Source organism: Bos javanicus, chromosome 4 (assembly GCF_032452875.1).
Source record: "Bos javanicus breed banteng chromosome 4, ARS-OSU_banteng_1.0, whole genome shotgun sequence".
NCBI classification, from domain to species: domain Eukaryota; kingdom Metazoa; phylum Chordata; class Mammalia; order Artiodactyla; family Bovidae; genus Bos; species Bos javanicus.
The window spans coordinates 70387210-70411722 of NC_083871.1; the positions used below are offsets into that span (position 1 = coordinate 70387210).

The 24513-nt window shown below is 37.9% G+C and overlaps 2 protein-coding genes across 13 annotated transcripts; one reads left to right on the forward strand and one right to left on the reverse strand.

The window, feature by feature from the left end:
- Positions 1-1388: 1388 nt before the first annotated feature.
- CBX3 (chromobox 3) lies at positions 1389-12555 on the reverse strand. 2 transcript variants are annotated; one of them, XM_061414314.1, is made up of 6 exons: positions 12370-12555; positions 11164-11215; positions 8210-8352; positions 5433-5595; positions 3281-3375; positions 1389-2688 (listed from the first exon to the last, which is right to left on the reverse strand). In XM_061414314.1, exons 2-6 carry the CDS (start codon positions 11185-11187, stop codon positions 2562-2564), a joined length of 552 nt encoding a protein of 183 aa, XP_061270298.1. In that variant the 5' UTR covers positions 11188-11215; positions 12370-12555; the 3' UTR covers positions 1389-2561. The 2 variants fall into 2 exon arrangements, with proteins under 2 accessions (XP_061270298.1, XP_061270299.1); XM_061414315.1 differs by lacking the exon at positions 12370-12555 and adding an exon at positions 11704-12353.
- An 822-nt stretch (positions 12556-13377) lies between these two features.
- On the forward strand, positions 13378-23215 carry HNRNPA2B1 (heterogeneous nuclear ribonucleoprotein A2/B1). Of its 11 annotated transcripts, none has more exons than XR_009735964.1 (13): positions 13378-13661; positions 16382-16417; positions 16515-16625; positions 16787-16933; positions 17150-17360; positions 17499-17600; positions 17676-17756; positions 18243-18305; positions 19445-19564; positions 19808-19930; positions 20527-20609; positions 21454-22119; positions 22665-23215. XR_009735964.1 is itself a non-coding variant. In XM_061414312.1 (12 exons), exons 1-11 carry the CDS (start codon positions 13656-13658, stop codon positions 20586-20588), a joined length of 1062 nt encoding a protein of 353 aa, XP_061270296.1. In that variant the 5' UTR covers positions 13379-13655; the 3' UTR covers positions 20589-20609; positions 22665-23215. The 11 variants fall into 11 exon arrangements, 2 of the variants coding, with proteins under 2 accessions (XP_061270296.1, XP_061270297.1); XR_009735963.1 differs by having other exon boundaries at positions 13379-13661; positions 21984-22119; XR_009735962.1 differs by having other exon boundaries at positions 13392-13661; positions 20767-22119.
- Positions 23216-24513: the final 1298 nt, after the last annotated feature.

Consider the following 24513-nt stretch of genomic DNA (forward strand, 5'->3'; position numbering starts at 1 on the left):
ATAAAAAAATTCTTATTACCACTTACAAGACACTAAGTGTCTCACACAATTATTATTTCATCGTGAATCATGTTTCACACATGAGGAAACTGAAGTACAGAGAGGTCAAGTAATTTGAGACACTACACTACACTGCTAGTTTTGAAGAAGAAAGGGGCCAGGAACCAAGGAAGAGATGGTCTCTAGGAACAGAGACAAGCAGATTTTGCCATCAGAGCCTCCAGAAGGAACCAGCCCTCACACTGTATTTCGGAATTCTGGCCTCCAGAACTAGAACAAATGTGTTGTTTTAAGCCATTCAAGTTTGTGACTTTTAAAAGCACCCACAAGAAAGATACAACATAAGGAATATTAAAATACATGGACAACAGTTTGCAGAAATCTCTAACGCTTAATGCAGGGTCATCAATTTCTGATCAAAACAAAAGGTTCTGTATTGCTTACAAACCCACTGTTCAGAGCAAACAGTAGGTCTACAAAAAGGTTAATAAACAGTTTAGTATAATTTTTCCTTTTCTCTGTATAAACTTTCAAAATTAGTAGAAATGTGTCTGTCACAACAGTCCTCAGAATACCTATGATTCAAGATGGCAGTTTCAACAGCCTAGAATCTAAGTATCAAAATTTCACTTTGATGAAAAAAGTTCCTCTTAAGCATCACTGGAAACTAATTTTAGTAGAAAATCTTTTCATGTTAATGCATATTCCATTTGAAACTACTAAACTCAAAAGGGTCTAAAACAGGTACTCTTAATGCCTTAGTGGTGAGTCAATTCCCAGGTAGGTTCATCAGAAGTCCAGGGTTCCTGAGGACAAACAGGTCTGGAGCCCTAGAAAAGGAGAAAGGGGTCTGGGGCTCTCAAGGAGAAAAAGACAATTTCTTTTCTACATTGCTTTGTCTTAGTCAATATAACAATGTTATCTTGCTAGAGGACATGTTTCTCCTTAACAAAAACCTTCTGACTAATCCTGTCATCTTAAAATGTATATTATGGAGTGGGTCTAGTAAAATCTATTGTTCATTCTAATCCTGTTAATTTAAGATGTATGTGGTGGGAGTGGGTCTGAAAAAAGTATATAAGGCCTTGATAAGACTAGCTAGTGGGGCATACCCCATCCCCCTTCTGATGTCTGTGTCAGAAGCTTCCTCTGCCCCTTTTCTTACTTTAATAAAACTCTGCTACACAAAAGCTCTTGAGTGATCAACCCTGGTCCCTGGACCCAAAGCTAAATCTTCAGCGATCACAAATCCGACATTGTTCACAGTAAGCTATCAGTGATACCACTGATCATATTTATAAACATGATGTTATTAATTCAGTGAATATGTCTCTACTCCCACCATAAAGGTCACCAGATAAAGAAAAAAAAAGTCTAATCACATAAAGGAATATAAAACTATTTATTGACCACTGTTCACCAGTATTTACAATAAAGTAAACAATATACAGTTGAATAACATTCTGATTACTACAAAGTTATTGTTTTTCTTGGCTTCTGCTGAACTAGTAACCCAAAATACTGAGAAAATTGAGCCTTCATGTAAGGAATGGATTGGAGTCAAGTCTGAAAAAACATGTAGGTCAAGCGTAGATTAGAAAAGTTTGTTCACTCATTTATTCCTGTAGATCGTAAACTGCCAATATTTAAAAACTATCTGATTAGGTTTCCATGAACAAATCTGAGACATCCCATGTATCACAACCTTTCCTAAATACAGCACAGAGACTTCAATTTCTTGTAAAACAATGGTTCACCAGAAGAAATCATCAAGTGTCCATTTAATTAAGTTTTGCTTTGCTATATTAAAACATACCAGAATTTTTCTACTTTTTTCATTTGATTGGGAAGGTGGTTGATAGTGATAAAAATTTTCCTTCCAGGGTTTCTGCATATAAAACTGCATTTATATGCAGATTCTGATAGGGATGCTTTAAAAAATTACCCAATTTAAATTCCTTAATGTGTCTAATTACAAAATTATTTAATTTGAAAGGTTAAGACTTAAATTTTTAATCTAAGTTGAAGTTATTTCTTATATTGCTCAAAATGATGTAATTCCAGAACATGGGCTTATCCATGGTTATGAAAGGCTGTGATTTAAATATATTTACCAAAACAAAAACCACAACAAAAAAATTAACTTCCAAACCATTTACATATGTCTTTTATGTATACATATAAAAAACTTAGAATGGTCCTCAGGCATATATGAGTTAAATGCAAATTCTAAATTCTGATTGAGTAATGACTATGGAGATTTCCTCCAACATTTAGAAAAACTGTTCTCTAATGCTGAGGAAATAATATACCATGGTATCAAATTATTTCCTACTGAAGGAGGCAACTACAGAAAGCTTTTATTTGTTCAAAGTAACCAGTGCTACAGATGGAAAAAAAAACAAAAAACCCAATGTAACCTTCCCAATATTACTTCAAAACAAACAAATCAAACCTGATTTTCATTAGAATGTAGTTACTTCTTCACACTAATAAATCAAAAAACCAAGACCCATGTTTTATATATATATATAAATATATATAAAAGGCAATGCAAACAATTATTGAGCCTCATCTTCCGGACAAGAATGCCAAGTTAGTCTCTCTTCATAAAAAGCAATTACAATTTGAGGACACTTCATATTTGCCTCTTTTGCCAGTACCAAGTCTGCCTCATCGGAATCTTTCCTGTCATGAGAGAAAAAAGTATTCAGTTAAAAAGCCTAAACATTTTTTTGTCAACTGATAACCATGCATTTAAAAAATTATAATTCAATCAAAACATGTTTAAGTGCTTCAAGAGGGTTATGTGGTTACTTGTGGCTGTGTTCCAATAAAATTGCATTTTGCAAGACAGGTCACAGTTTGCCAATCACTGCTTTAGCTAAGTAACGCGAATCATTCTTTCAACAGATAACTACTTTCCACCTAGAGCTTCCCTGGTGGCTCAGTGCCAAGAATCTGCCTGCCAATGCAGGAGACAAAGGTCTAATCCCTGGGTCAGGAAGATCTCCTGGAGAAGGAAACGGCAACCCACTCTAGTATTCTTGCTTGGAAAACCATGGATAGAGGAGCCTGGTGGGCAATAGTCCTTGGGGTTGCAAAGAGTCAGCCACGACTTAAGTGACTAAAACCAACTTGCTACCTAATGATGGTGAACTATTTATAAAGCCTAGATAGACAGGTTTTTTAAAAAATTCACAAGTTTTTTTGTTTTTGTTTTTTTTAATAAAAAACATATCTATTCTTACTTTAAAATATAATAGCAATTCACACTCACCATTTCATGAGGAACATTAATTCTCCACTGCTGTCTGTGGCACCAATTATTCGTTCTGGATCAAGACCTCTGGCAAAACCTCTCGGTTTATCAGCCTGTTCAGAAGAAGTTAAATGATTATATAAATGTTTCCACACATTTCATCATAGAGCAAACTAATATTAACTTCCAATTTGTCTTCAAGACATACAGCCTTCTGATAGTGAAACAAATGACTAGATCAAGAGTACTAAACACCTTTTAATTTCCATTAAACTTATAAGCAGAAAAAATAAATTTGGATGTCTATAAAAATATTCTGAATCATAAATCAAGAAAACAGAATTTTTTTCAAAGACACCACAAGGCAGGAAAAACCCCAAATCTCTTATTTTTAATTAATGATTATAAATTCTTGAAAGTAGTATTTCAAATTACTTCTAGGAATCAGTCTAAATTACATATTTTTAAAAGCACAAACTATAAATAGCAAAATCGTAAAAAGTTTAAAAAAATTGATAGTAATCAGTGCTGTAATCAATCTGAATGATAACAAACCTTATAAAAATAAACCCGTGGCTCTCAAAAGTGTGGTCTGAGGGACCCCCAGGGATGCTGGAAACCTTCTGGACTATTTATCTTCATGATCTCCTTTTTTCATGTATCTGTGACTCTACATAATCTTCACATACTTCTACCAAGCAACATATCACAGCAAACTGAATACTGAACTAAAGTCTTATTAAGACAAACACTGACAAAATTTGCAAAAATGTAAAATGCCAGGCCTTGTTATTCTTAACTGAAAATACGGTATTTTATAAATTTCTACTTTAATTTCAAATGCAGTTAGTACTGAAAGTTACAATCCATATAAACAAGTTTTTTGGGATCCTTGAGAATTTTCTAGAGTGTAACAAATCCTTTTCCCCCCCACGAGACTTTTACATCATTACCTCAAGCTCTGGAGCCAGACTGCCTAGGTTATAATGATGTGCCTAACCTCTGTGGCTTTGGGCAAGTTAACTTGTGATTAAGGTTCATTTTCCATAAAATACATACTATTAATACTATCTGTTTCATAGACATTTCGAAGTATCTGAAACACAAATTTAGTTATTCAGAACACTGCCTGGCACATTACATGGGCACAATACAGGATAACCATTGTTCCCTGGTGGCTCAGTGGTAAAGAATTCACTGGCAAATGCAGGAGATGGGGGTCTGATTCCTGGGTCAGGAAGATCCCCTGGAGAAGTAAATGGCAACGCACTTCAGTATTCTTCCATGGGAAATCCCATGGACAGAAAAGTCTGGCAGGCTACACAGTCCATGGGGTTCCAAAAGAGTACCATAGGACTTAGCAACTAAACAACTGTTATTAAATGGTGCTCCTGTGGAGCATGTGGTAGACTTTCAATTTACTTATAACTGATTCTTAACATTGCCACCTTTTTGCTTTGGTTGCTAAAGCATTCAGAACCAAATCTATAGCCCACATCTGTTTTCCTTCTATAAAAACAAAGATAATACACCTACGATCTTGACAGAGTTGCCATTATTGGAGTACCTGTAAAGTACTTTTTTAAAGTTGAGGGTAGAAGCAAGAATGAAATTTGCCCAAAGCCACAGAGAAATCAATAAAGCAAAGGTTGGTTCAAAATACACACGCAGTGAATGAACCAGTTTTCTCAATTCATGCCAATAAAAAACTATTATGCAAGATTATATACTTCAAAATCAAAGCATTTTTGGGGAATACTAAGAATCATATGCTAAAGTTTTGGTCACTACCACTCACTAATGATTTATAATCAGAATGTGCGATGTAGATTGTTTTCACTGTATTGTAAGTGATTTTCGATGATCTAACTTGGTATTGTTTTTATTTAACACAGCTGGTTTAGATCAGAGGAAATTATCTCATCTGGCGCCAAATCCATCACTGTACCCGAAATAACAGTAGCACAATGATTTAAAGAAATTTAAGTGCTTACTGGACATTTACACAATGTAGGGTTAAATCATGCCTCTCCTTTCATCCTAAATATTATGTATTTAAAGAGCCTTTTTAATGATATTTTTGAAGTACTAGTGTCTTAAAAAGTATTTTAAAAAATCAAGCCATCCTTTTACAAAGAAGCCAGTCTGCTGGCCAATGTTTTATACTTACAGCATCTCTTTTCTTCTTTGATTTGCTATCATCAGATTCACTGTCAGACAAAGATTTTCTTTTTGTTCCATCTTTTTCTTTACCAGCTTTTTGAGAATTAAGAAATGCTTCAATTAACTCTGGACAATCTAAATTTTCTTCAGGTTCCCAAGTATTGTCTGCACTGTGTTGTTTAAAAGAAAAAAAAAGTTCTTGGTTAATAACCACCATCCAGATCAATTTAATAATACCTGACAAAAAGCCATCTGTACTGCAGATACTTCCCCCACATGAAGAATCTGTACTTCATTTTGTGTCTACTTCCACAGTCCGTGCTAAGTGGGTAATGTGTTGTATTACCTCCTAGGTAACTGAACCTGACTAGCAGAATAAATGCAGCTAATATTTTTCCAAGTTACACAGACAACTCACTTTGGAATTTCTCACTTTCTTTCAGAAAAGTGAATTCTGGATCCCACCCCAAATTACTTTATCAGATAGTGCCCAGGGTTAAGGCCTCCAATACTGTGTTTTAAAAAACGCAGTTCAGAAGCATTCTCAAACACGAGACAGTACAGCAGAAATTGAAAATACTGTCTTGTGTTTGAGAATGCTTCTGAACTACGTTTTTTAAAACACAGTATTGGAGGCCTTAACCCTGGGCACTATCTGATAAAGTAATTTGGGGTGGGATCCAGAATTCACTTTTCTGAAAGAAAGTGAGAAAGAGTTGGACTGTGAAGGCGGCTGAGTGCCCAAGAATTGATGCTTTTGAACTGTGGTGTTGGAGAAGACTCTTGAGAGTCCCTTGGACTGCAAGGAGATCCAACCAGTCCATTCTGAAGGAGATCAGCCCTGGGATTTCTTTGGAAGGAATGATGCTGAAGCTGAAACTGCAGTACTTTGGCCACCTCATGTCAAGAGTTGACTCAATGGAAAAGACTCTAATGCTGGGAGGGATTGGGGGCAAGAGGAGAAGGGGATGACAGAGGATGAGATGGCTGGATGGCATCACTGACTCGATGGACGTGAGTCTGACACCAACTCCAGGAGTTGGTGATGGACAGGGAGGCCTGGCGTGCTGCGATTCATGGGGTCGCAAAGAGTCAGACATGACTGAGCGACTGATCTGATCTGATTTCAATTCTACTCAAAGTGGGAAATGAAGAAAGAATGTTTTTTACATTTTTAATTGGTTGGGAAAAAAACTTCAAAATAAAAATCATGTTTTGGAACCCATAAGCAAAAGAATTATTAGAACACTGTTTACTATATTGCCTATTGTTGCTTTTGTACTATAGTCACAAAGCAGCTGGGACAGAAAGCCAAAGCCCCAAAAGCTCAGATTATCTTCTAGTATGGGCTCTTTAGGGAAAAAGCTTGCCAATCCCTGATATAAGGCCAAGATGACCATTTTCATGTTTTTCAGAAGGGCTGGAAATAAAATGAATATCAATTACCAAATGTGAAAGATCAGCCTACAACATTTGTGACAAGATTGCCAACTTTGTGTGCTTTGATTCAAAAAACTTTTACAGAACTACACACAATGAAATGAATTATTTTAGAGATGCTAGGAAAGATGCTTTAAACCTCTGGTTACAACAAGGTCTGTTGATGTCCTGAGACTCTAAAATTGGCAGACTTAAGAGTAGAGGAGGACAAAAGAGCTAAAGTGGAGCCTCCATTCTGTAGTGTTATTTCAATCAAATATTACCTAATACATTATACAGCAGATAGCAGGTCCTTAGTCACACTAGTGGCCTCAACCATGGAGAGAAAGAGGGAGGAGTTAATTTTCTAATGTTTTGATGGGTAAGATACAAACAGCTTTTAATGTCTCATAGGATAAAATAAACAAAACCCACAAAACTGTCTGCCATATGAAGGTAATCACTTCTTTAGCAAATTGGTTAAGTCTTACTTAAAACACTGCAGACTTGGTTCTAATTGTAAGAAATTTTTTTCTAGTGCCTAAATCACAAACTTACATATATATATTTAAGCTCAACTAAGGGTACTGCAAAAATAAAACAGAGAAACATAAATCTTCCACTCAAATCATAATTCCCAAATTGCTGTGGAGGTGATTTTAAATGTGAATGGTAAAAGCAGCAGTAGATAAGAGAACCATCATACTCCCCATCTCAACCAAGCTCAGAAAACTGTTGTCCACCTCCACCTATCCATTTTCAATAGTCACTGCTCAGTCTTGCTGTTTTTGTGGTGTAAGATTAGAATTCAAGTAAACTGTACATGATAAAGTTTGAATATAATTTTTGCATGTAAGTTATTCACAAAACAGTAACATTATAAAGACTGGTTTTGATAGCAATTAGTAACAGGGAATATGAAGAACCAGGTTGCTTAAAAAATACCCAGGCTCTACTTAGAGATTAGGAGAACAGTAAGCCTAGGGTAGGATCGGAATTATGATGAGCACTTCTGTTTAAGACCCACTAGTATATCTTATATAGCGTCAATATTTTTTAATGTCCACTGTAGGGAAACAATATAATTAATTAGCACAGTATCCAACTACATTAAAAAAAGCAACCTGTACTCTATATATTTATATAAATTTGACTCTCCAAGGTAATCAAGTAGTCTCAAATCTACTTGTTTACAATTGTAGGCTAAAGACTTGACTCTTTAAAACAAGGTACCCTGGATTAAAGATGCCTTTAAATTCAAAGAAACCTATGAGAAAATGGATAAAAAGATTTTAGGCTAAAAATAAACATTAAACACTACTTAAGTACAGTTAAACATATAATAAAAGCACTGAGATTTCTTACTCTGTAAATCCCTTCCACTTCAGGAAATACTCCACTTTCCCGTTCACTACACGACGGTCCAGCACTTTTTCTACTACAAATTCTTCAGGTTCTGCCTCTTCAACTTTTTTACTCTTTCCATTTTGCTTCTTTCCCATTTTTTGCTAAAACAAGAGAGAGAGATTTAAGAGATGTCTTTTTCTTGTTTGATTTTTGAGTACATTTTAAAGCCTAAAATTGCTGATATTATCATTACATTTAACACCTAAACTTTCACTTTTATATCCCAAGGCAAACACTTTCTGAAAAAGTTAACAGATAATCCGCAAAATCAAGGAATGGTTGATTCTGTGCGTTTAGCTCAAACCTATCCCCCTCTACCCTTCACTAAAATAACTTAATCAAAGACATTTCTCTTGAAAATTGTTTTATCTTTTCCTAGTTTTATTTCTACATAATCTTCAAGACCAAGTATAGTAGTTTTCACTCATTGTAACTATAGGACAGCAAAAAACGACTATTAGAAACTACTAGAGACTAATACAAAGGAGAATAACAGCGACAGGTCTTATTAGGTGAACCATACACCCATTAAAAATACAGCTACCAAACTCTAAGTAAGAACCCCCCTTTTCAATTCAAACACCAACGTTAAAATCTGAACAAAAAAGAGAAAAGATAGCTGCAGAACGAAAATGTGGTTCAGAACCCTGATATCAATTGCAGGGTCAACCAAGGAGACCATAAGTAGGTTTAAGAAGGACAAAATCGTTTCCCCACAATTTCGGTAAATATTACTGACCACTTGGAACAAATCTATAACACTGTTACTTCAAGAGGCCAAAATGCTAGATCACTTTAATTCTCTAATGAGAAAAAAAATCCTTTTCTTCTTGGCTTCTCAAGAGAAACACTCTAAACTGGTCAATGAAATTCACTTAAAACAAGGTTTTAAGTGTGTGTGTAACACTATTTGAGAGAAGCAGGACACCAATATCCCAATCTACTTTCCAGTAACTCAAAATGGAGACTAAGGGGGGAAACCCCACATTATGCTCCTCTTGGAATCATTTCACCTTAAAACAGGTGTTATTTAAGAAAAATCGTAATTGTCCAATTACTAAAGTCATCCCGCACATTGCATGAAAGCAGGGAAAATTAACACCAATGCCTCAAGATTACAAAGGACATTAAAAAATACGTTATCATTTACAAGTGTATACACACACTTCGAAATAAATATCCTATGAAAGAAATAAAAATCCTGTGAAATTTAAATAATGCAGCAAGCATCTGATTTTGTTGGATATCATTCTCCATGTTAGGCCATACAACTTTCATTAGTCAAGATACTTGGATATTGTACTTAGTTCAATAACTTTCTGCCTCTGTACAGTACAAAAAAGGTAGTGGTAGTGGGAAGAAGAAAAATTAACATAGACATAAAGCTTACTAGATACTGATCTTAAATGAAAAAACTATGTCCACGAAAGCTAAGAGGCTAACGGAGTAAAGAGACAAAAATAAACACAGAAAATTAAAAGATAAAAAAATTTAGCAGAGGAAACAAAATATTTACTACTATAGCACTCATAAGCTGGTTTCAAACGTTCATCTTTTTCAACAGAAAATCCACTCACTTTCCCACTTAAAGCACACATTACCTCACAACACTAACAAAATTATTTTAAAATGAAAGGTAGATACTGAAGACTATCAAACTGTAAGCAGGAGCAATTTAACTTTAACAGAAGCCATCTACTTCTGTATCTATATATCCAGCCCCACAGTCTCAGGGACAGGTAGCTCCTTTCCCATCCAATACTTTAGATACTGGTGATTGTAAAGCCAATTTAATTACCTACATTTTAGTTTACTGATTATGAAATTTGAAAGAGAGTTCATTCCTGAGAAGTGTTCGAAGATGCTTTGGGCTTTCCCCATGGATGACCGGGAATAAATAATGCCACCAGACAGGCTTTATATTTCATATTTAAACATTTCTCAGGATGTTTGACTTCAAAGTGCAATCTAATGATGAAACAAACAAAAAACCCCACCAACTTGTCCTTTTGTTGTGAAACCCAAGGGGAGAATTCACAAACCAAAATGAAATGTTTTGCTCATTTAGATGTTAAAACACTAACCTTCATATACTTGCAATTATTAACACAATGTATTAGAATTACATATTGTGGGAACCATAACTTTGAATTTTGTGATTTTTATGTGAATATTTCAGTGCTTATGTTAAAATTTGTAACTTAACATGGCTGAATACACATATGTCAACATATCTATAGAACTTTTAATGAAACTTAAGAATGCAAACTGTGGGTTTAAGAAACTGCTGGAGAGAAAAAAAATTGCTCAGAAGATCTAGTCTTCTCTCTTTTCTGGACATGTGTGATGTTTTTCATGCTGAGTATTTTAAAAAACTGCACCGCAATGATTTAAAGTCCCTCTGTAGTTCAGAATAAGCACGTTTGAAATATGACAGTGACCAAAACAATTCGAAAGACACAACGACTTTTGTCTCAATCTAAGTGTACAAGATATCTATTCTTTAAACAGGGCAATACTGAAAATACCTGCTTTCTCTAGAATTCAGTATAGAGTAACTTAGAGAACAGTATACCAATCAACAAGGCTTTATTGCTTTGTCTGTCTATGCTTGTAACCGTACTCCATGTCACATAAATTTGTGTATCTTTCTTCCAAGACAAAAATACTTGGTAAAATTCACATTGTGGTACCCTCCGCAAATTAGGTTTCTTTAAATGAATCAAAACACCATGAAGTCAAGTGAATATAATTTCCTTTTTTGCTCCTAACTTCCCATATCAGTTGTGGGGGAGAAGGGACTTGGAAATATATATGGGTGTAATTTCCCAACCACAGAGATGCAGTTATAATTTTGGGAGGAAAAAAGTTTGAATTAGATCCTTAAATATTTTAGGTTTTCATTAACTTACCAATGTAGTTTTATTGGAGGCCATCTTTTATTGCAGACTTGAAGAGCTATTACTAGAAAAATGCATGACAGTTAAGAAGTTTGTAAGACATAAAAAGATACCTACATACAAGTTTTTGTTTGGATTCCAACCCCCACCTAGGTAAGCTCATGTCATCAAACATATATACAAGTCCATAGAGAAGCAGTTTTAAGATTCTGCGTAAACTAGTGATACGTGCCTGAGAGTATTATAAGTGCTGTAACTTATCTATACAACCTTACTGAGAACCTAGTATCCGCGAAAGCTTTACAGGGTAAAAGTTTGACCAATTTTTTTTTTTTCCCCCAATCCAAATCCCATTTAAACCATAGTCAGCATTTTTAAAAACCGGCAAAATAACTTGGTTCAAAATCAGACAAGTGCCCAATCGATTACAATAATTAGTGTGAATTTTTCCTCTAAACATTAACAATCTGAAGAGTCGTCTATGTAATTTAATTCTAACTTGATTTCTTCTTAGAGACCTTTCCAATCACTAGTTGAAAAACTAAAACATACCGAGATGCTCCAGTTACATTTCGTGCCACTTCTGAAAACAAATCAGCTATTTCTGCACTTTCATCCGCTCCCCTTAAACCCCTACCCCACCCGGCTTAAAGAGGCCTTAGCGCCCGGCCCCTAACCCCGCCAAAGGAGAGCGCGGGCCTCGTGGTCAGCGCATCCGAGGGGAGAAACAAAAGGCCGCGGCGCGGGGGCTCAAGGGCACTGCGCCACGGGGCCCGTGCCTCTCCCCACCCGCGGCGGCCACGTAACGGAGCGCCCGCCGCAGTCTGCGGACACTCGGCTGCGCGGATGCGGGAGAATGCACCGCCCTCCCTGGAGGCCCAAGTCGCCGACCAAGCACGGGACGGGAAGGAAGGCCCCCTCAACCTCGTCCGGGATGGGGGAGGGGAGGGGAAAATGCGCTTTGTCTAGAAATAAGGCGGTTGCCGCCACAGTTTTCAACCTTGTGAAGAGTCTCATCCCCTAAACCAACTACAGACGCCGGCCCGGAGCCAGGCCCGCCACGGGGTCTCTGTTCTCTTCTCCTTTCCTTCCCGCCAGGTCCTGACTCGGGGTCCGGCGAGGAAGGATAGGAAGCGGGGAAATGGGGGTCTCTGGGGCTTATGTGGCATCTTAAGCAACACCACCGAGTGAAAGCTAGAGAAAAAAAAAGACACCGACTTCACCGCCTCTGAGCTGCTCCGGGTCCCGGGTCTGCGACGTCTCCGGCCCTGCGCGCCTCAAGCTCCAGTCACATCCGAGGGGGAGGGGGGCTGGGGAGCAGCGCTGCGCGCGGGGCCGCCACTGGGGGGAGGGGAAGGTGGCACCGCCCACGCCAGGCAGCCGCGAGGGGCGGGGTGGGCGCGCGCCCCGGGGGGGTGGGGCCGCGCGCCGCGCAGTGCCCGCCGGGAGCCCGAGCCCGGGCCCGAGGGAGGGGGGAAGGGAGGGGGCAAAGGAGGGGGGCGGTGACGGCGGCTCTTAAAGAGTTCGCGGCGTGGCGTCTGGTGGTCCCCCGAGGGGAGGGCGAGCAGGGGGCTGAGGGCTTCGACCTAAGTGTACTCGGCGGGGGTGTTTCCTGCTTTGCTGCCGCCTTAGCGACTGGCGCCAAAACAGGACTCCGCCCACTTCCTCGCCCCTGGGGTTGGGTGCCTCCAAAAGCTGGGGGTGGGTGGGAGGAATCGGGAACTAAGAACGAGCACCACTTTCGACTACCTGAAATGTGGACCCCAAAAACATTGGCCAGGGTTAGGGTGGTGGATCGTTAAGTGTAATTCGTTGACTAGAAGTCGCTTCGGGTATTTCCGGAAGGGGCCAGTCGGTTCTCCGCGCAGACGGGGTAGGATAGGAGAAGGTGGGGGAGGGAAAACACAGTGGAAGAGGCTACAAAGATTTTTTTAAAACTGGAGGCCGGGGAAAAGCTTTCGAAGCGTTGTTGTAAGGACCACCTCCTGGGTTGAGGGGGCTGGACCTTTGGGTTGAGGATTAAGCTCCTCCCAACAGCGTTAATTTCAAACTGCGCGACCGTTTCTCACCTGCCCTGCGGGGGCAGGCCCCAATTCCGAGAGACAGAAATACGCAGGACTCGAGCCTTCCGCAATTTACAGAGCCCTTTTACGCAACTGACGTCCAGCACCAGTGCTGGCCTTAAAAGGGGAGGGGCACGTACTTGGCGCTAGGAGGTCGTAGAGCGTTCCCGCCATTGGCGGCGGTTAGGACGTTTACGCAACGGCCTGACGTAGGGGAAGACGCGTTAGTCGGGGGGAAGGTTCTAGAAAAGCGGCGGCAGCGGCTCTAGCGGCAGTAGCAGCAGCGCCGGGTCTGGAGTGGAGGTGCTCCAGCGGTGTTGTTTCTTGAGCAGCGGCAGTTCTCACTACAGCGCCAGGACGAGTCCGGTTCGTGTTCGTCCGCGGAGATCTCTCTCATCTCGCTCGGCTGCGGGAAATCGGGCTGAAGCGACTGAGTCCGCGATGGAGGTAACGGGTTTGAAATCAATGAGTTGTTGGAAAGGGCATGGCGAGGCCGTTGGCGCCTTATTGGAAGTCGGCCATCCGCCTCCGTGGGAGAGCGGCAGCGAAATTGGGCCACTTCATAAGCGGTTGGTCTCAGGGTATTTTTGGAGAGGGGTCGTTAGCAGAGGCCTAATTGTACAGCACCTTCCCCACCCTCAGCCTCACGGCGCCATTTCCCTTTGCTGTGGGTGGGGGATGGGGAGCTTCCACATGGCGGACGCAGCCCCTCTTTACTGAAAGTGGGGCGCGGAGGCAGGAATTCCTACATCGTTTTTAAGGAAGGGTGGTTTGGGGGTCCCGGCGTCCCCGCGTTGGAGCGTTTTGGCGGGTTTTGGGTCCTAGCGAACCGGGCTGCGGAGCTTCCCCTCCCCCCTCCCGGGAACCGGATTTGGCGGCCGCCATTTTCATTTCTCTCCTTCCTCGCAGCGATTTCTTTTTAACTCTCTAAATTTGACTAGCTTGACTTTTTCAGTAAGGACTAGAAGTGGGTAACTATTTATTTCTCTTTTCGGACTGTTTTCATGCTATTTTGAGGTGGATTCCGAGTGTTTACGGAGCTTGGCGCTTTAAAGTCCTGCGCACCTCATTAGAGGCTCGCTCCCTTCCCCTCGATGAAATGGCGCCATTGCGTTCAGGAGCCGCACCGAAGGGCGGGGGGAGGGGCGGCGTTCTCCTGGGCGGTTTCGCTCGGCCTAGGAGGTGAAACCCTCTAGGGTGTTGGGCCCGGTTTCACGCGAGCCATGGTATAAAGACCTCACATTTTGTTTTTCAGTCCTTGTTTGAGTAACAGTTTTACCTGCGTTTCCGGTGATTGAAAAGGCAGTTGAATCGTAGGAAAATAAGATGAAAATTTTAGAGAAGATTATCGTTTTTGCGGGAGGCCGTGGGGAAGGTGGTCTTTGGGGGTGGGCGGTGTTCGGTACAGAATCCTTTATTTTCCTGACGGATTCTTTTTTAATCGTATAATTTGTTTGTATTTTAAGTAGTATTTTTATCGGGGAATTTAGTCTTTACTGGGTAAAACTACGGGTGTTTTTTTAGTGATAAACTTGAAATTATGAGTTTAGTTGTACTCTAATTAAAACATGGCTCGGTCCCTCAATGCGTGTTCTGCTGTATACAAAACTTTTATTAGGCTGAGCCACTATGTTTTTGAACTTTGTCACTTGCTTTTCTCGTTTATGTTTGCAATCATGGTTGATGATTACATTGATAAGCATAAGGTCTCAAGCGAAGGGGGTCTGCCTGGGTATTTTCATTGACCCTAAGCACGCTTATAAAATAACTTTGTTTGTAATCGATAGTGGACAGCGGGTAAGTTTGGAAAATGAGGTAAGTAATGAGTTTTTGCCTTTTGTTAGTGATTTGTAATGTTGTAGATGTATTTTAGTCTCTCTATTTGGGTTTTAAAAGGCCAGTTAACTGACAAGTATTTGGAATAAATAAAATATGCTTGAGTGTACAAATACCAGTATGCCAAGTTACCGTTTTAATAGATCTTTTAAGTGTTTCATAAGCTACTTTGAGAATTTATTTGTCTTTTCAAAAATGTCAGAGTCTTAAAAGTAGCTATACAGGCAAAGAAATCTCTGAATTATCACTGTTTTCTGAACTGTTGGGATAATATCATGCATGGAGAGAAACTTCATGGAACTATGGGTTGAGTGTTGTAGTTCTATTTAATAAATTTAACTACATGCACTTGGTGGCTAATTTTCTGTGTTTCTATGTTATTTAACCTAGTCAACTGAAAACCAAATACAGTGGTCCAGGTTTCCTTAACTGATAGCGCAAAATACAGAGCTATTAATGTAGCTTATATGCGTGCTGGTTTGTAAGGATTGAGATTTCACCTCAGGCTCTCTTTTCACGTGAAAGTTGTTTTATGCTGTGTAATTTGCCAGAAGACCACTGAGTTCTACATGGTGAAGTGTAAATCGTAGTAGTGATATTTTGTAACTAGAGGGGATAGTCACAGTGGTCATTTAAATATTTTTATGGTTTTTGAAAAAAGTGATTAGTGTCTTTTACTGTATTTGTCTTTTGGTTCAGTAATAGTTGATTGTGCCGTCAACAAAACCAGCTATGTTAAAGTATGTGCTTTAGACACCGTTAATCATAAAAGTCATTTTACCTTGGTCAGAAAACATAAATTTTGAGGCTATTTTGCCACATATATTGAACATTTAAGATTTTCTCTGGAGAGTTGGTATATGAGAAAGAAAGTCAATACTAAGTTTTCCAGGGTTTTGAAAATTGAGTTACATTATAGTCACCACCAGAGGGAGCAATGACGGGAAACTCATTTTTTAAATGCTAAATCCAGAAATAAATGGGAACTGTGGGTTATAAAGCAAAAGTTGTTATATTTTAAGAATTTGTATTTGAATATGTAAAAGTGAACTTCTCTGTTCTGAGTTATAGGATCGAATGCAGATGTTGATAAGACTCTTTACAGTCACCAGGGAATAGATTTGCTCTTCTTTCTTCAGATTTTTTTTAAAACTAAGTGATGCTATATTTGTTTAAACTCATTTAATGTCAAGTAAATTTATATCAAGCATAATGGTTTTGAAACGTGTAGTTTGGTTGAGGCAATTTTTTTTTTTTTTTTGGTGTAACACAACTAATATGCAGTTTAACATATGGTTTAAATTTGATGTAAGTTTTTTTTTTCCCCCCAGAAAACTTTAGAAACTGTTCCTTTGGAGAGGAAAAAGGTACTCTGCCAGCAGGTCACCTCATATTTAAGAATTTTATTTCCAGCATACAAAAAGAAAATGTAAATAAAAATTGAAATGCTGTTTTCCTTTGCAGAGAGAAAAGGAACAATTCCGTAAACTCTTTATTGGTGGCTTGAGCTTTGAAACTACAGAAGAAAGTTTGAGGAACTACTACGAGCAATGGGGAAAACTTACAGATTGTGTGGTACGTTAATTGTGGAAGTGCTTAGGGGTACTAATCTTTCAACTGTTGGATTTTTCTGAAAGATGTTAAGTGACTTAGAGAAACTCACTTAAATTTATGTTGATTATTTTTAAATGCTGTAAGTAATAACAAATGGTAACATCACTGCTTTGTATTTCAAGGTAATGAGGGATCCTGCAAGCAAAAGATCAAGAGGATTTGGTTTTGTGACTTTTTCTTCCATGGCTGAAGTTGATGCTGCCATGGCTGCAAGACCTCATTCAATTGATGGGAGAGTGGTTGAGCCAAAACGTGCTGTTGCAAGAGAGGTGAGCAAATAGGCAACTTGTTTGTTCAGTAAACAATTTGGGCCTAAATTCTGTTTCACAGTTAGTGGCTTTTCAAAGAACAAGGTTCTTTATCATAAAGGTGCCTTACTTAGTATTTGGCCATAAGATAGAAGCCATGCTTATTACCCAGATAGTGTGCTCTTACTCCTGTTTGTGGTTTCTTCTGTCAGGATGACTTTTTTCCTCTTATTTCAGGAATCTGGAAAGCCGGGGGCTCATGTAACTGTGAAGAAGCTGTTTGTTGGTGGAATTAAGGAAGATACTGAGGAACATCATCTTAGAGATTACTTTGAGGAATATGGAAAAATTGATACCATTGAGATTATTACTGACAGGCAGTCTGGAAAGAAAAGAGGCTTTGGATTTGTTACTTTTGATGACCATGATCCTGTGGATAAGATTGTGTGTAAGTGTTTATAAGTGCTAGGATTGTAGTTCTTGAACATTTTGGGTATATTGACACCTACAACTTTGTTAAAAAGTGAGCTTGAAACTTAGCTATTACAGGATGCTGACTTAATGGACTCTGAACTTTTCATTCCAGTGCAAAAATACCATACTATCAATGGTCATAATGCAGAAGTAAGAAAGGCTTTGTCTAGACAAGAAATGCAGGAAGTCCAAAGTTCTAGAAGTGGAAGAGGAGGTAACTTTTAATTCCATATTTTTCTTAGGATTTATTTGTATAAATATTCATTACTAACCAGGGTGTTTATTGTAGGCAACTTTGGTTTTGGAGATTCTCGTGGTGGCGGTGGAAATTTTGGACCAGGACCAGGAAGTAACTTTAGAGGAGGATCTGGTAAGTCCACCTTCTAAGCTTAGGAGGGTGAATGTGCTTGAAAAACAGTTTTGATTGGAATCAGGGAAGTCCAACCTACTTTGTTATCTGTAAGACTTAAAGTGAGATCTGTCCTAATGGGATATTCTAATTTGGTTGGCAAGAGGTAACATTTAAAATCAGATTTGTGTACCTCTAATCATGGACAGATAATGGCAGAGATTGTTTCATGGTCTTCACTTTCTGGAAGAGTTAAAAGGACATTGTAGCCATTTTAAATTTAGGAGACATTTTATGAATAGTGAGGTTTGAAGAGATCTAAAAGTTTCTTTGTTTTAGGCTTTATGTATGGGTTAATCTCAGTTAACTATGTAGTAAGTAGAAAAACTGCCACTGTCCATTGTTAACTGCTTTTTAAAAGTGGACAACCTGGAGGAAGTAGAAGCTAAAAAATTGAGTGACATAAACCAGAATGAAATAATCCTCCTTTTCTTCTGCCCTTAACAGATGGATATGGAAGTGGCCGTGGATTTGGGGATGGCTATAATGGGTATGGAGGAGGACCTGGAGGTCAGTTTTTTCTACTTTTTGATAATACCTGTCTAAAATCTTAAGCATAAACATGAAATGTCTCTTCTAAATTTTCATCTTAGCTGTTGAAAATTACCAAAAAAAATTACTTGGAGGTGGTGTTATACTTTTGCAACATTAATTGGATAGATTTTAAATAAGAATTTAAAAGATGCCCAATTGTTTCTCAAGCAAAAGAATTGGAGATAGTGATATTTTGTATAGTGTTTTCCTTAAAAGTATTAAAAAGTGGTTATTGGCAAGATGAACATTATGACAGGGGAGTGTTTGTAGGAGCACTGTGTTGTCTCATCTCTTACCAAGATGAATCTACCAGGACAATGTCCCAAAAGTCCCCAAGAGAATTTTTCCAGAACATACCTAGTGTGCTGCTTCTGTGTCTAGCTAAGGTTTTAAGCCACTGTTAAGTTTTAGTTCATGTCTTTTATTGAAGTACAGAAAAGATAGGTACTTAATGACAAATGTCGAAAGAAGAGGTTTGAAACTGAGCTCAGGATAGACCTCATTCTGGTTTTGCACTGATGAGGCATGATTTAAGTTACGCTCCTACATGTCACTATTTCCAGCTTTGCTTTGAAATCCAAATATTGATTTGGTTTTATGAGAAAGATGAGTTTTTACAGTTAACTGCAAGCAATCTGAAACTACCGATTGAAGTTTTAAGTCAGTGTGAGTTTGCTAATTTCTGGTTCTTCCCCCCTCCCCCCATTTCTACTGAAGAAAAAGGTATAGTGGGCATTTTATTTAAGAGAAATGGTAGGTAATTCGCATTAGCCCACACGTCTTGTCTGCCCCAACTTACCCCACAAACTTACACAAATATAATTATTTCAAGATACCATCAAGGGAATCCATAATATATTTATTTAGTTTTTGGGGGAGACCAGTGGCATTACAGATATTTATAAAGGTTTTACCCAGTTGGTTTGTGGGTAGGCCATCTTCACTGGCAACTGTTCACCAAGGTGGATATTCAGAATCTGCCCTTGAGGCTATTAGAGAAGATGTTATGGAAAGAATCTTACAAAATTGAGTTTTGGAAAGCTGGAAATGGATATAATAAGACAGTTCAAATGGCGTTGAAAATACTAATTACTTAAAGGCTTATTTTATAATAGGTGGCAATTTTGGAGGTAGCCCTGGTTATGGAGGAGGAAGAGGAGGATATGGTGGTGGAGGACCTGGATATGGCAACCAGGGTGGGGGCTACGGAGGTGGTTATGACAACTATGGAGGAGGTAATAAATTCACCTGCAACCTTTATGTGGGAATTTGGATTGGAATTAATGGATTTAACACGTAAGATTTTTCATTTCATTGTTGTCAATAGTTGTCTTTAAAAATGTAGAACTGTAGATAGGTGTTTTGCATTCTGCTTTTTTTTTGTGGGAAATTTGTCTAAAATACCTAGCATGTATCATCGGTTTAATACTTGATTGTATGAGGTTCATTGTGCAAAAATTTCCAAATTTTTTTTACAGGAAATTACGGGAGTGGGAATTACAATGATTTTGGAAATTATAACCAACAACCTTCTAACTATGGTCCAATGAAGAGTGGAAATTTTGGTGGTAGCAGGAACATGGGGGGACCATATGGTGGAGGTAATTAGATTTTTCAGATTAGTGATGAAATGTTACTAACTTTTCATGACTTGAAGATGACAATTGCTCATTATTTATGTTTGGGTAACACGTCCCACCAAATACAAAGTGTTGCGGAGATTAAAGTTGTGGGAAATTAAGAATGCAACATCACTTTGGGAAATTGTAGAGGTTGGGATATCTAGTACTGTAAAATAAATGAACTACATGTTTTCAGTGGGATTTTTCCTTTTGGCTGACTAAGAAAAAGCCAAATTTGCTGAGAGCACTTTGCAAGTGGTATAAATTTTGTATGACTTGTATCTTTGAAAGCTAGCTTAGTAAATCTGAATTTTTAGTTCAAATTGTTATTCTTGAGATAGATTTCTTACATTTTCTTAAGCTGGTTATACTTTAAAATCTCTTAACTTGTATGATTATGGGAAAGAGCCCTCTAAAAGAATAGCAGTGATAATCTATGAATCTGGATAATTTGTCTCTTGAGTAAAGAGGTTAACTAGAAACAAGTTAATGGTCTGTGATCTGCTTGTTTTAAAGACTGGTTATAAAATAATTTGGGAAATTAAGTGTGTTTTCTCTTATTCCATTAACTTTAGGAAACTATGGTCCAGGAGGCAGTGGAGGAAGTGGGGGTTATGGAGGGAGAAGCAGATACTGAGCTTCTTCCTATTTGCCATGGGTAAGTAGCTTTTAAGTTTTACATTGTTAATGTCTTGGGAGACCTAGCTGCCAGGAGTTAAAAGCTTTTTAGGATCATGTTATCTTTCCTTAAAATCTGGTTAGATGGATAATTTCATAACCTATTTTTTTTTTACTCTTTACTTCTGTTGAAACAGGCTTCACTGTATAAATAGGAGAGGATGAGAGCCCAGAGGTAACAGAACAGCTTCAGGTTATCGAAATAACAATGTTAAGGAAAATCTTATCTCAGTCATGCATAAATATGCAGTGATATGGCAGAAGACACCAGAGCAGATGCAGAGAGCCATTTTGTGAATGGATTGGATTATTTAATAACATTACCTTACTGTGGAGGAAGGATTGTAAAAAAAATGCCTTTGAGACAGTTTCTTAGCTTTTTAATTGTTGTTTCTTTCTAGTGGTCTTTGTAAGAGTGTAGAAGCATTCCTTCTTTGATAATGTTAAATTTGTAAGTTTCAGGTGACATGTGAAACCTTTTTTAAGATTTTTCTCAAAGTTTTGAAAAGCTATTAGCCAGGATCATGGTGTAATAAGACATAACGTTTTTCCTTTAAAAAAATTTAAGTGCGTGTGTAGAGTTAAGAAGCTGTTGTACATTTATGATTTAATAAAATAATTCTAAAGGAAATTGTGTAATTATAGACTTTTTATTTTAAATAAGTTAAGGAGTGGGTAGTATAATTAAGGTCTATTGCAAAGCTGTTGTTATATTTGTGTAAGATAAATGCTGGTCAGATGTAAGTGTGTTGTCTGCAATTCATGAGGATTAAATTATCTAGATAACTTAAGGGATATCTCTGCAAGGAGAAACACCTTTTTAGATCTTTTAGATGCTGCTGCTTCAATGCAAGGAAAGGAAAATAACCCCAGCGAGGTACTCTTCAGGGATACAGGTCTAGTACAAGAGAACTCTTTGACGGCTACTAAGGTCAGCCAGTCTTAAAAAACTGTGCTGTTTCTACAAAGCTTTAACTACAGTAGTTTTTAAGGATGCCAACGAAAGCTGAGGGTGTAGAGCAAAATAGTTCTAAGCTTCAGTTAAACTTCTTTAGGTAAGATCTCATTTACTTTTCCTTTCTTAATTTTCCTCCCCCAAAGATAAACTAATACTCTTCAATGGTCTTTCAGTATAGTTGGTTCTTATGTAGTATAACATAGCTATAAATTGAGTTTAACAATTTTATAAACTCAAGAGAATAATTTTATAAACCCTGTTTTCCAATCTGTCATTTTACTTATATTATTTTGGTTGTTTTTTTTTTCCCCTTTTTTTTCCTTCTTTCCCACCCCCTCCCCCTCTATGAAGATTCAGGTGCTTAACATATCATTTTTTTCCCTGCTGGAATTTTAGCATTGATATGAACCATGGACAAGTATATTCTGCTGCCACAAAGACTGTAAAGTGCTTCATTTCAACAGCTGAGGCAAGCCAAGTGATCATTAATAAAGCTTTTCTTGGTTCCTTCAGTGGTGTTGGTAGTAAAATGGTAGGTAAAAGTTAGGCTGCAAGTTAAATCATGAAATTTCCCATCGTTAACACCCTTCTGTATTCACGTTTCTTGGATCAAGCATTTTGAGTGAACTAGGGCTTTTTTTTGTTTGTTTTTAAAATAAAGACTTTTTTTTTTATTTCGATACTGTTCTAGCTTTACATGCATATCAGGATCAGGCTAAGGAAAAGGTAGGGCAAGATGGTTGGATCTACTTTCAGATAATATGTATTTATGAATAAAGTGTCTGCATTATAAATCTGTACATATCCAATTCTAAATACTTGGGTTTAAATGCAGTAATTCTTTCCCAATCCCTACCCTATAGGAGAGAGATAGCTTGGCTGCTGAAATTTCATTTCTTAGATGTCATCAGAGATTGATTGCCTGGCTTTATTGCCTTTTCAGGAATGTGATAATCAGGGCATATTCTACTGTATGCACCTGAGTCTTCTTTGATCCTAAGACCACCACTGAAGTTATTTAGGTTCTTTGGACAAACATGATAAACTTCTTCAGATACTTTTTTTTTCCTTTGGCAGGAAGGTGTCTTGCTGCAGGTAACTAATGAAGAAGTGGTCAACCACAGAGTCTTCAAGAAATAAGAAATTCTGTACCATCTGAAAGTAGTTCTTGTTGGTGCCTTCATTTTAAAAAAGCACTCTTTTAAGATTAAAGGGAAATGTTTTCTGATAAAACAGACTTCATTTAGTTATAGGGTCTTAATATAAAACAATTACAAATTGAGTATTGTTTGTAAAAGAGTAAACATCAAGTCAGCTAGAGAGATAAATGTTATCATGTTTTGAATTAGGTTTTGTGAGTAGACAGATTAAAATTCTATTTTAAATATAAAGTTATAAAATAAATACTTTTGTATTCAAATACTTGGTGTAATGTTTACACATAAAATGTGAATCTTGTTCTATGAACATTAAGTTGTCTAAAGGATTGCCATCCCCTAGATTTTTAAAGCAGTTTCACAAAGCAAGTGCATATTGCCATTTTCCTTTCAATATTGATAGACAAATGAGAAAAGCATTGTGGACATTACTGGCTGTCCCTAATAAAATGCCATTCTTTATACACTGTATATTCAGCGTTTGAATAATGCTATAGATTTCTGGCTTTGCCTTGTATGTTTAACGTTGCTGGTGGTGGTTTTAAAATAATTACAGATTTTAACCAGCTAAAGTGGTCCAAAAGAGGTGGCTGTGCAAATGCATGGAGACATAAAATCTCTGAATTAGGTTTGTTTTGTTGTATTACACTAGTATCGTGGTTGTCTTGAGGGTTAAACATGATGGTATACCTGGATGTTAACTTGAAACAATGAAAAACCAAAGGGGACGAAGTAAAGTTGACGTTTTTACTATTTTGGTTCTTAATGAGGTATCTCACAGGTAAGTCAAAATGATGGCTAACAGAAGATGAGCTTTGTTTAACATCCATCCATTATTAGCTATGAACTTGTTAACATCTGGCTGTGGATTTATTAGGAAAAATAAGATGTTAAAAATGTCCAGCTCTGCGAAGAAGTTAAACTTTGAAGATAAATCAAGTTGGTATAAGATGATCTTGGAACACCCAGCACTTAACACCAGCACAAATAGGGGAAGATATTTTAATATGAATGAACAGGCTGAAATGAACTAACATTTTGAAATAGGTGATGTGGAATGTTGGTGTGTCCTAAGTGTCGAGCTGCTAATTTTCTTTTAGAAATGAGGTTTAAGGAAGTTTCCTGAAAGAGGGGAGTGAGTTCTGAGTTCTGTTAAATATATTCACCTCACTGTATTTATACATAAAGTGTTTGGAAACAGCTGTGGTTCTAGCTGAAGCTCAGGGTTGTATAACCTGAGCTTGAAAACATAATTGGGGCTTGAAAATTTGAATCCAAAATGGCCTAATGATACGAGTTGAAGATAGCTGCTGGCTCTTTACTTCACCTGTAGTGAAGCAACAGACTTAACAAAATGCAACACATGTTTGAAAGTTGTCTTGTGATCATGTCGGGGGGTGGGAGGAGTTGCTCACATGGTAAACAAAAAGCACGCATTACTGGGAGCCATCTTGGGGGGGTTGCTCCCACCCCTGGTGTGTGTGTGTCTGGTGAAATGTTTCGAAACTGGATATTCTTTGGTTTTCACTATCCCAAGTAAGTGTGTGAGTACAAGTTAAAGTTGGTCTCAAATTCTTTTAATTATATTCAGTTACTGTTCAAGTGTGGGGTATATGGTGCCTTTGCAGGAGGTAGAAAATATCACTGATTTCAGTATACCTGAAGTGCATGTATACAGTTTGGTCTTGGTTTCACTTATGTGTCTTCAAAATTTGAAACATGTTCTCAGGTAGTATGTACCCGATTTTAATGCTGCTCTGCTGTTACTG